Below are 12,924 nucleotides of genomic sequence, written 5' to 3'. Positions count from 1 at the left end.
TAAATGAATAGTTAGTTGAAGGTATAGTTTAAAATTTTATTTTCCCAACTCTAGTCACTGACACTCCCTTCAGGGTTGGTTCCTCCACTACTGACTCGCTTTTCAAATAAGGGAGAAAATTTCTTAAATGGCAGCCACCAATAAACATCAACATAGAAATTAGGAAAGTTAGGAAAGCCACAGGCTATGGTGTCAGAGGACAGTCCATTAAGATGACAAGGTACTATAATCAGGAAGTAGTTAAATAATCACCATTCCCTTACCACTACCCTCTAAGCACCCCTGTTCTGAAACCACATACTGCAAAAACCTAATTATGAATTTTTAAAGGTTTAAGTTTATATATCAGATTGTACTCAGCAGACCATTACATAATTGACCAAAATGTCATTTGTAGTGATTCCATAGAAATGTAAATTATACATATACTAAAATGTAAACTTCAATTTTTCAAAGAAATGTACATGTAAATCATTGGCAATTTCAATAGGAAAGTATGACAAATTAGAGATTCCACACCCTAATACATTTACATGTGTATTTATGCATATGACATTAAAATGGCAAGACTCTTTAAATAAAGATTATCTATTTGAGAAAGAGAGAGTGTGAGAGAGGGAGGGACAGAGGGAGAGAATCTCAAGCAGATTCCCCGCTGAGTGTGATGGAGGGCTCCATCCCAGGACCCTGAGATCATGACCTGAGCTGAAACCAGGAATCAGATACTCAATGGACTGAGCCACCCAGGCACTCCCTGGCAAGACTCTTCAGAGAAAAAAACTAAATGTACCTTACATAAACATGGGAAATGCTCTCATTGCTATCCTCTAAGTTAAATGTTTAGTTTTGATTTTTAACAAATACTATCCCTTCTATATTCACTTTAATATCACAATATTCACTCGGTTGACTAGCTAAGGATTTCTATATCTGTTATGTATTCCGATCTTCTAAACATGAATCATTAAAACATGAGTTATAAAAGCATGAATATCAACTGATTTAGCTTAAAAACTATAAAAATTTCAACATGTAAAATAAAGCTGTAAAAGCACAAAAGCAGGAACATTACCCAACCTCAGTTTCTCTTGCATTTAAATAAGCTTAACAGTGTCATCTGTATAAGATGGCTTCACACCATTAATAAATTAGATACAGCAATTCAAGAACCCCCAAAATGACGAAAAGCCTGATACTATTTACTACTTTTTCTCTTAAAGCACTAAAAAACTAGTGCTGCTTATTATTACAAATTGTAATAAATGAATTAATTCGGCAAAGTTACTAGATACTCTTTCTAAAGAAAATTTCACATTAAAAAAGTTAAAAACGATTAGTTAAGACCTTTAAGAATATGTACTTCTGAATCAGTTGTTCAAAAAAATTGCTTTCCTGAAACTGCACAAACCTAAAATAACTTGTGCTTCATGTACAGATCAGATGCAGTGCGTGGGTGTTTTCTGTCATGTGGTAACAAGCTGTGCTGGTGCAAGACAAAACTCCGACTCGACTCTGAGAACAGCTTTAGTTACATTAACTCTTTATTGTGTTGTGATATAAATATGGAATCATTCACTTTAGATGGAAACTATCAAGTAACTAACATGTGCTGACTTTCAGAGCATATGTCTTTCGAGAGTTAAGTTGTTTAGGGTCAGTAAATAACTGCACGTTAGTAAAAACACTTCAATTTACACAAACCTCACACAGGAACTCCCTTCTATACCCTCTCCCTGCAGGGGTCTATGTGTTTCTCTGCAAGTGTGTGAGAAGGAAAAAAGCAAGGAGAACTAGGATCAGGGTATAGAACCTATTTGCTTGCCTCTCATCATTAGTAAAAACTCTCTCCAAAAAGTCTGGTTTTTGCTTTAGGAACAAAACACTAGGAAAGAGCTCTTTTTTCAGGAAGTGGCAAGGCACTGGGCTTCAGGGTCAGCCCCTGGAGTCAAAGAGACTGGGTTTGGCTCACAGCTCCACAGTTTACCAGCTATGAAACCAGGAAAAGTTACTCAATCCTTCTAAACTCACTTTTCTAGATAATTTCAGTAAAACCTTCAGGGCAAGGCCTGGTACACTGCAAATAATCAATATACAGTCCTGTTCATCAGAAAACCAAAAGAAGAAAGGCAGGTTGCAAGAAGGAAGCTGGAGCACAGAAAAGGCATGCAAGGACAGCAAGCTCTGAACTCAAGGAGGAAGAGGGGGCCCAGGGGCCATGCGGGCAGGACCTTCGGGCCACCACAGCTCTTCAGAACCACTCCCTATCCCTGTGCCTCACTTCCATGGCCTCACCTCCATTTCCTGCTCCTCTCTTCAAACTCTACCCTATCTAACAGCAATCCAAGCCATGGCCTGGAAGACAGGAAGGCCGACGCCTAGTAGCTGGGTCGCTGGCAGGAAGCCCCTTATCCTACTCAGGAAGAAAAAAACATCCTCAACGTGCATTTTCCCCTAGAAACATTATGCAGTGATTATAATATATACTAATACATATCTTATTAGGTGCATAATGGGTTAAAAGGCATTTATGGGCTGGTGTTAAGGGCTGATAGTTACCTTGTACAAGAAAATGTATTCACATTATAAACACCTGCATTTTAAACAAACTTTGAATATGCAAACTGTTGGTACACTGGAGACACTCAGTAGGTATATTTTCAAAACGTAAAGATTATTTTCAGACATTAAAATTTTAAAAAGAAAAAATACTTACTGTAATTTTTATAGCTTTGTTCAACACATTTACCCATTCTACTAGATCCTGCTGATCATTAGCCTGTAGGAAATATTTCCTCATCCCTGCATTCATAACTGTTGAGAGAAAAAAATAAATCACAATACATGAAATTTTGCATTTGTTACATCTAAATTTATGTTTGCAGCTACTTTCTGAAAAACCATTCTGGTTCAATACTGACTGTCTTGGATTTGAAAGATCATATGTAATAATGCTTTTATCATTCAATAACAGGTAAATTTCTTATTTTTAACAGCTATGTTTTTCATTAAATGGAAATAACACAATACATTTAGCCAATCCCCTAATGATGGACATTTAGATTATTTCCAATTTTAGAAATTATATAAAATATCCCAATGAAGCATCATGTACTTATATCTCTCTGTACTCGGGCTACCAGTAGGATAGGATACATTTCTTAACACAGACATGCTGGGTCAAAGAGAAATCACCTTTAAAATTTTTATAGATTTTGGCAACTTATCTTTCCAAAAGGTTGAATCCATTTACATTCCTAACAACAGTGTATCCAAAGGCCTGCTTTTGTTCAGTGCCCCACACCAATCCTGGTCATTCACACTTATGCTAGTTACAGACCTTATCTTCTGCCCCAGATTCTGTGATTTTAGAGCTGGGATCTGCAAACAGTATTTCCTAGGACCTCCTGCCAGCCCAAGCCATGTTCAGCTAATGGAAGGTACTGATGGGAAATTAGAAGGTGTGAGGGAGTTGAGGAGAGGACACTTTCTCGTAGGTTCCTGCTACTGCTGCCCGCCCGCTCTCCCTTCCTAAGTGGCAGCACACTCTAGCTACTGCTCCAGGCTTGTCCCCTTGGACACCCTGCACTAGCTCCATCCTGGCCCCAAAGTCCTAGGTTCTGGCCATACTACCTCTTCCCCTTTCATCTCTCCAGCCATGTGGGTGATGGCAGCTTTCTATAGTTTCCGATTTCTGGGTTTCTTGAGGATTCCTGTGCTCTTTCAGCCTTCTGACAATCGGATAACCAACTCCCTGTAACAAATACTCCAGGGTCTGAAATACCTCGGGCAGAGTGTTTTCCTGACTGGACTCCAACAGATACAGCAATCTCTGATTACTTAATTGGTGAATAATCGTATCTTGTTTAAATGTGAATTTGATTATTGAGACAAGTTAGTTTTATATGTTCTTGGCCATTAGAATTTGTTTTGTGAGCCTTATTTTCTTTACCCATATTTCTTCTGACTGTTCTCTTATTTTGCATTGACTTGAAAGAGCTTTTTTATTAATCGCTTCTGTTTTATTTCAAGCTCTTTTCCCAGTCTGTCATTTGCCTTTTCAATTTGTTCATGGTATCTTTTAATCAAACAAATATTCTATCAATCTTTTCCTTTCCCCATAATTACTTGAGCTTTTATGTATTTAGAAAATCTCTCCAACTCAAGATTACAAAAATAAACACCCTGATATTTTCAGCATCGTCCTTTATATCTGTCTTTGTATCTAAAGTCTTAATACATTTGGAACTTTTTGTGCAATTTAATTTATATATACTGGTTAGTGACTATCTACTCGTATAAAGCAAAGCATGCCAGTATATACAGCTGTCTACAAACTATCACAGCCAACACTTAAAGGTTATTAATTATACTTTATGTGCATTTACTTTTAAAAACATAAATATCATTCTAGGAGCTAATGCATCTAAACAGCTACACTGTTGCAATTTTTGAACTATAAAAATAACTTCCAAAAGTCTTCATCAGAATATTAAATGACATACTAGCACTCAGGTGAATATGACTAAGGAAAGGGAGAAACGGAAATCCTTAACGAAAAAAGTTATTTCTCAAATGCACGGGACTTTGAAACGGAGACCAAGACACTAAACCAGAGCTTCCCTGAATTGAGATGAGGATCTGAGCAAGGAAATCAAATAGTACCTTGGGAAGTATAAGACAACTAGTCTGTAAACGAAAGAAATTTAAAACACCAGAGAAATTATAAATGCCATATGCATAAATTAAGATAAATGAGTAGCACAGTAGGATATTTGTCAACACACCGCTTTTATTTTTAATTTCTAACAACTGGCAAAGTACCCAAGTACAATCTTGTTCCAACTGAGCCTGAGGCTGAGCTCTCCCTCCCCAGTGGCTTATTCCCTCAACGCTGTTCTGGGCATCTGCCTGGATCATCTGAAGAGTCTGAAAATCTAAGCACTTGGTACTACACTGTATCTGCCACAAAGTAAATGCCTAATACATCTATTTTTAAATGAATAACATTTATATAAGGACTTTAGGAAAGAGAGGCAAATACACTCTTAAAAAGATTCTTAGCACACCTTGCAGTCCAAATAATTCACATACTGTATTACTGTATACGTAAATGCCAGAAAGAAGCATAATGATATGATGGGAAGGAAGAGATCAGAGCCTGGGGTCACTCAGACCTGATCAGCTCATGCACTTAACTAGCATGTTATCTTGCAAAACCTGTGTAATCCCCTCTGAGCCCATTTTCTTCATCAATGAAATGGATGCAACCCATTTGTTCCTTGAGGGGTGGAGGTGATAAGTGTAAAGAAACTAGGACAGTGCTTCAGACAGAAAAGAGATCACCATCTTCATCATCACCTGGAGATTTCCAAGCAAGGAAGCATTGTGGAAAATGTAAAGCAAATTACTGAGAAGTGGCATATTAACAACATTGAGAGGGAGGCAGGGACAGAGAAATAAAGAAAGAACACTGGAATAAAACAAAACCATACAAAGTCTGTAAGTGCCACACTTTTACATCAGGGGTTTCAGTGTACAGTGACTCCATCCCAGAGGCTTGTGTTCCTACTGCCTTTCACTTGAGTACTTCTTTATTTCATTTCAAATTTTTACCACCAGAGTGAATGTATCGGATAGATAAGGTCGAAGCATAAACATTAGCCTGACTGTAAACAAGTATCATCCCACAACCTAGGATCACCCGAGGTTATAGTTCGAATGTAATTATGAACCACATGGTTACAAGCCCCTTTCCACATGACCTCTTTGTCAGTTCTCTCTTCCCTCCATTCTTTCTCTGTCTTCTCCTCTTAGTCAGATGGTAGACTTTCTGAAAGGAACCTCTAATTTTCTCAAATATTTCTCTCTTCTCATCTTTGTCTCTGTTCTATTTTTAGATTTTTTGGCTTTTTCTTCTGAATTTTGCATTGACTTTTGTCCCATTTCCTATTTGATAGTTCTCTCTCCTCAAATGTCATGTCATCCTGGGCTATATATTCATATTTAACAACAAGGTACTAAAAAGCTGATTGGAAGCTCTCCTGAAGATATGCAGAGTTGCTAACTGCTGGATCACTAAATGGCAAACTCCTCTAGTAGAAACACCCAGATGTCAGCACTTAAAGTGCTACAGCACTTTTCTGTCCCAGCACTTCTCCAGGAAGGCCGACTCTCATCCCACTACACCTGGCTATCCAGTACTCTGGGACTAGACACAGGAAAAGGGTGAATTCAATGTGCAGATTTTCACTTAGTCCTCCTATTTTCAGTTTCATGCCTCATCCCTCTCCTTCTCCCCAAGCACAGAGCCTCAGTGACTCTATTTCTTTTTTTTTTAATTTTTTATTTACTTAAGTAATTTCTATACCCTTCATCAGACTCAAACTCATGACCCTGAGATCAAGAGTCACAAGTTCCTCCAATGGAGCCGGCTAGGGGCCCCTCCCTGATTCTATTTCCAACAATACTACACATGCCACTTCTTGCTGCGATGGTGGAAAGGTAGCTATGGAAGCAGGGACCAGAGGCTACTCCTGACACAGACATCTAAATGTAGTCCTTATTTTCAGACCCTCCTCTCTGTTGCATTCCCAGGCAACACCCAGAACCTAAGCCTATCTGCAGTTGGGATAGGGGCAGGACCCAGACAGGCCAGCTCTCCACTCGCCTCTTCTGCTACTCTGTTAAGTCATTTTACAGATCTCCATGCACTTCCCCTTGTATACACTGCGGGTTACAGATGTCTGCCAGTTTCATCAAAGATGATTTGGTATTTCTTGTTCTCACTTGTTTTTGAGTAATCTAAGATGAAATAAAGGTGGAAGAGTCTTTATGTTGCCATTCTAAATAGAAGTTATGGTTCCATTTTAGGGGCCTGTGCCTCCCTCTCTGAAGGCAAGCATTTTGTGAATCTCTTCTCTTATCCCCTCCAGTAATAAAGAATAACACTACTGTCAAACCAATCTTTGATTCCAAGTAAAATCAACTATTCTAAATACTCCAATAACTGAATATCACATCTATTACCATATAGACCTAAGTCCTTCAAAGTGTAGGTTTGAGATTTACATTAAAAAGACTTGTCGGGATCCCTGGGTGGCGCAGCGGTTTGGAGCCTGCCTTTGGCCCAGGGCGCGATCCTGGAGACCCGGGATCGAGTCCCATGTCGGGCTCCCGGTGCATGGAGCCTGCTTCTCCCTCTGCCTGTGTCTCTCCCTCTGTGTGTGTGTGTGTGTGTGTGTGTGTGTGTGTGTGACTATCATAAATAAATAAAAATTTTTTAAAAATTATTAAAAAGACTTGTCAAGAGTATATGCATCACACATTCTAAAACACAAAGTTCTGTTACTTGACTTGCCCCCATTACCGTTTCATTCACAAGGCTCTGAGGCATTTTCCTATTTGGTAACCAAAATTTAAAATTTTTAATAAATACATAATTTTTTTAGGTTTTTAGTGGTGATAAAAGCCTTATAGAGAATTCTCTAAACAGCTACACTACATCCTGCTCTGATCCTATTTTCTTACTAGACATATATGTTGCCATCAGATATTATCCCTAACACAATGCCTAGAGAAGAAATCTGCCCTTTACAAGCAAGAGACCAAGGAACTTTAACATCAAATCTACCTCAAGAAGTATCTTACTTTCATGTAAAAACATGTCAGTAGGCCACTCTGAATTTTGTCCTTTCCATCACTAGTATCCACTAACATACTGAGGGCACATCAATTCTCCCAGCTTCAACTACCACCATCTTCACAGGTTCCAAATTTCTCCATCCTTGATCTTCAGGCTCTATCCAGTCCTTGATTACTATCACCAGAACGTTTCCATTTGGATGTTTCCCCAACACGTCGAACTCCTAATCAAACATTTTACCCCATCCAGCTCTCCTTGATTCATTTCTTTACCAGAAGTGAACCTACCTGAAACGTCTCTCTTTCCACATATCCAGTCACCATGTCCCTGCACATTTCCTGCAACTATTGTTTGTCCTTCCTTTCTCCCCCACTGTCACCACCCAGATTCAGGCCCTTAGTAGTTTGGAAGCCCCTGAACTATTTTACCTGCATCAAAACTCTATCCATGCAAAACACTTCCTTCACCTAATATCAGCTTTCTATACACTAATTTCTCACCTCTCGTTTGCACACACATACATACACATATCCCCTATCAACATGTTCTACCTGGAATCCGCCTATCCTTTTACTTTCTGGTCTGTCACTGTTAACACCCACAGCTTCACACAGTGCTCAGGTGCCCATATACACCATGTTCTTCTCTGTATGCCTCTGTCCCTGTGGTTCCATCTCCTTTTCTTCCCAAACGGCAGAGGATGATCAAGCTTAGCTGGCGCAGCGGTTTGGCGCCTGCCTTTGGCCCAGGGCGCGATCCTGGAGACCCGGGATTGAGTCCCATGTCGGGCTCCCGGTGCATGGAGCCTGCTTCTCCCTCTGCCTGTGTCTCTCCCTCTGTGTGTGTGTGTGTGTGTGTGTGTGTGTGTGTGACTATCATAAATAAATAAAAATTTTTAAAAAATTATTAAAAAGACTTGTCAAGAGTATATGCATCAGACATTCGCTAAGTGTCTGGTGAACAAGTGGATCAGACACCCTCAACTACCTCTACCCCTAAACTGCAACTTCTCACTACCCACAAGCTGAAAACCAAATCCTTTCCATTATTTTTGTATTTAATATACAATAAAAATTACTAGAAATCTCACTGGTAGTGATCACTATATATGGTAGATAATGACTACATGTGAGCAGAGGGAGGTGGCTATGACTGGAATGGATGCAGGAAAGAGGCTTCAAGAGCAGAGAAGTTTTATTTCTTCACCTGGATGGTGGTTTCAAAGGAATTTCCCTTAGAATAATCTATTAACCCACAGGTTTGTGTTGTGTGGTTTTCGGGGACTGTTTTCTTTTAGAGTATAATGTAATATGTTAACCAAAGTTAATGAAAGTATAAAATATGGCTACTTACCAAAACAGAACTCAGCCTTTGGTCTAAGCTTAGTTGCATCGCTAACCTAACAAAAAAAAAAAAAAAAAAAGAAACAAGTCACTCACTTCTTCATACACTCCTATAACCAACTTTAAATGCTGCGTGAACTTCCACATGTATGACTTCCCAATAATAACACACATTTAGTACAAGACCTAAATTAAACTTTAAAGGCTACTGAAAAAGAACCGCAAATTAAACATAGAATACGGCTCCCAATTGCAAAATGTTAAAACAAATCAAACTTCAATGTTCTTTTTGAACTTGTATTTATTCAAAGGAAATGTGAAGAAGTTGAAAGTAAATCATTATGTTTTATATAACACATAGAAAAATTTTTAGTTTAACATTATTTCCAAAATACCCTCAGAATACTCTACAGAAATTGAATTCTTCCCAAATTGCCTATTTCTAAATTAGCTGTGAACTTTAAGAGAAAATGATGTGGGCAAAGGGGAGACTGTGTATTTACTCAAGCCCAAAAATCCAGAAGACATTAATCTGCAATGAGGAAACCAAAATGGCACTGGATCTTCCTGTATATTAGAATACCTTAGGATAATGGGGTTGCTTCGCTAAATGCAACACATGGCTCCTTTCAGAAGGTGAAACAATTGGCTACACCTGGCTGCTGTTACCCCTTTAAATAAACTAGTGCTCTTGGAAGCCCATTCATGACTATTTCCACCCTGCTGCCCAGTGTTAGAACATATAATTGTAGCATCTGTTTTGTACCTTCAAAAGGAATTCTAAGTCTGGGGTTCCTGACTGATCCTAACTACAAATTCACAGCTCTGAGTCACACTGGAATTTGTTCCAGGAATAAATTCTGGAAAAAAAGTGGCATGTCTAAAGTAGAGTACAAACTGTACAATTCAAACTTTGGAAAGCTGTGGGACAGAGATGAAAGTCAACAGAACTGCACAGGGAAGTTATATTTTAAAAGGAGAGCAAAGGAGTTGGGAAGCAGATGGCCAATCAGGCCTACCTGCTTAGTTAATATTTATTTTTAAAGAGCTCCCATTTTTTAAAAGACCAGGCAACAAACAATCGAAAAGATACAAGCACATGGTCAATCTCTCAACTGCCTATTCCTCATCATTGCATTGAGAGTCAAAAATGCCTGGCAGTGGGACGTCTGAGTGGCTCAGTTTCTGCCTTCAGCTCAGAGAGGGATCCCAGTCTGGGGATCGGTCCTGCATGGGGCTCCCTGTGGGGAGCCTGCTTCTCCCTCTGCCTATGTCTCTGTCTGTGTCTCTCATGAATAAATAAATCAAATATTAAAAATACCTGGCAGCATATTCACATTACAGTACACATATATTGTAGGCAAGTAAGACTACAAGGGACTACAGTTTATTTTACAGTAGAATTCTATGCTTCCTAATAACAATCGCTACAGAATTTAGGGGCACCTGGCTGGCTCAGTTGGCTAAGCATCTGCCTTAGGCTCAGGTCATGATCCTAGGGTCCTTGGATGGAGCCTGGCATCAGGCTCCCTGTTCAGAGGGGACTCTGCTTCTCCCTCTCCCTCTCATGCTCATGCTCACTCTGTCTCCAAAAAAACGAATAAAATCTTAAAAAAAAAAAAAAAAAAAAAAAAGAATTTAAGCAGGTTACCCTGAAGCATTTAGTAAATGTCTTAATTTACTGGAACACTTGAGGTATACTTAAACAATCCTTGTCTTTTATAAATTAAATAATATGGTTTTAATTTTTAAAAATAATAAAATGTTGCCCTTTAAATATGTATTTATTGTGCAAGGGCTGCTTTTCTCTTTTTGTCAATGAGAACGATGCTGAAAACAAAGCACTTTATCAATAAAAATGTCCTTTAAACAGAGGCACACTTGTAAACTGGTCTTCTCTTGAAGACCTTTGCTAACAAATTCCACTATAAGCATAAAAGTATGCACATGCATATGACTTAATGTTACTATTCACATCTTGTAACTTAAGTCATCTACAAACATTACTTTGTATAAAAACCCCATTGATCTAGCTCCTCAACATCGCTATCTCATTTTCCAAAACCCCAATAAAATAAAGGGGCAAAAACACCTGAAAATATCAAATCTAAATTTTTGAGAAAATAGGACTGCAAAAATTTCAGAAACAAGAAAACAGAAAACAGAAATAATGTGAAATGAGGGAGAAACCATTTTTTTTAATCAGGAAGATGGTTCTTATTTTCTTCAAAATAAAACATAAAAAATCAAAGGTAATGGGATTAAAAGTTGGTAACAGTTTAAATACAGACTTAGACAAAATCTTCTCCAGATTTCCCAAAGACAGAAGCTGTTAACTGATCTTAGTCCTTTTGACGTCTCTCCCAATCATAAAAGTTAATGTTAACTTTTGCAATTTGCCACATCGTGTAAATTAACAGCATATTCTTCCTAATTTTATCAAAGAATTTCCTATACACAGTGATCAGGTTCTATTTTTAGCATGATATGACCCAAACATCAGCACTAAATAACACAGAAAGGAAACTGCTCCTTTTATTCACAATCTCATTCCAAGGAATTTTAATTCATGCATGAATGTGAAACAATATAGAAAAACTACCTTTGAAATGTAGGTAAGTTTTATGGCTCCCACACGTGATGATCCAGAAGGTAAGTTCTGGAAACAAATTATTAATATATAGTTAAAATCCAACATTAATCTATTTTACATTAGAATGTTCTACACATACTATATAAAGCTAAGAAATTAGAATTTTTGATATATTTTACAAATCAACTTTTTTTTTCAAATCAACTTTTTCAGTTCAAGAATTTATAAATCAAAAAAAAAAAAAAAGAATTTATAAATCAAGTTGACAATGTGGATAACAAAACTGAACTCTATTTTGCTCCACCATAATACATTCTATAACTAAAAGACTATTTTTGTCATTGTAGCTAAACTTTTCTTTAAAGCCAAAAACAAGACTGGATTTTGTTCCTAAAGGCAATGGGGAAAAAAAATACTTAGAGACATAAATACAATCATAAGAAATTTCAAAAGACTATACAAATTATTCTATTAAAAATTTTTATCAAGTATATCCCTCAAAAAATTGATTTCCCTCATTTAAATACATTAGTATTTAATCATGCCATATTTTATCTACACTGATACCACTTTTTCAAAATAATTATTAACCAATACTCTTTAAGCCATATGTAGAAAATGTATACATTGACACTTCAACTAAAATATTTCTATTCTTCCCTTAACAATTCTAGGGAGGGTTTTGGATCTTAGAAGAGCTAAAAAAGAATTAAGAAGAGGGAAAATCATTTCTGGCAGACTATCAGGAAAGACTCTGTGGAGAAATGAATAGCATTTAAGTTGGTCTTTAAAGGAAAAACCTGAAACGCAAACAGCAGAAGAGAGAATATTCCAGGTGGAGAAAGCAGAGGAGCTACAAGGAGGACACCCAGAGGCTTTGTACTACAATGGAAAAATGGCTACATAGGGTTGGAGTAGAAAATGGTGGTTTGGGAACTTGAACCGAGAACCTAACTATACAGGACCTAAATAAAGAAGTAGCAAAGAACTTATACTGTTAAGAATTTGAACCATTAGCGAAAGCTTGTGGGCATTCTGTAATCAAAACTGTGCCTTGATATATCCTGTAATACAATAAACTGGACGGACTGTAGAGGTGGGAGATGGAGGCAGAAACACCAGATAAAAATATCTGGAAAAAAATAATAAAGAATAGAAAAGAAAACACTGATAAAAGACTTTAAAAGTAAAATTAAAACAATATTAACTCTAAAAGTTCCTTTCATTGTAGATTAACCAAGCTCAACTTTTTAACTGACTTTAACATAATGTACATTAAAAGGAAAAACTTTGGCTTTGTTTTTATGAATGATTAGGAGGTACCTTTCCCGGATCTCTCTCTAAGC

At 37.5% G+C, this 12,924-nt stretch overlaps 1 protein-coding gene across 8 annotated transcripts in view; it reads right to left on the bottom strand.

Moving 5' to 3' along the window:
* PLEKHA1 (pleckstrin homology domain containing A1) overlaps positions 1 to 12,924 on the bottom strand; it is a 55,528-nt gene that overhangs the window by 21,660 nt on the left and 20,944 nt on the right. For all 8 annotated transcript variants that reach the window (XR_008667109.1, XM_055346275.1, XM_055346277.1 and 5 more), the window contains exons 3-5: positions 11,588 to 11,644; positions 8,996 to 9,041; positions 2,714 to 2,811 (exon numbers count right to left, since the gene is read on the bottom strand). Coding sequence is in view for 7 of the 8 variants with exons in the window: in XM_055346275.1 (XP_055202250.1) it covers positions 2,714 to 2,811; positions 8,996 to 9,041; positions 11,588 to 11,644 (201 nt within the window). In the remaining variant the exon portion in view is untranslated. The remainder of the gene's footprint in view (positions 1 to 2,713; positions 2,812 to 8,995; positions 9,042 to 11,587; positions 11,645 to 12,924) is intronic.

The sequence above is a fragment of the Nyctereutes procyonoides genome, unplaced genomic scaffold (genome assembly GCF_905146905.1).
Source record: "Nyctereutes procyonoides isolate TBG_1078 unplaced genomic scaffold, NYPRO_anot_genome, whole genome shotgun sequence".
In the NCBI taxonomy this organism is placed as follows: Eukaryota; Metazoa; Chordata; class Mammalia; order Carnivora; family Canidae; genus Nyctereutes; species Nyctereutes procyonoides.
The sequence above is the reverse complement of the archived record's forward strand: the minus strand, read 5'-3'. Positions and strand labels throughout refer to the sequence as shown.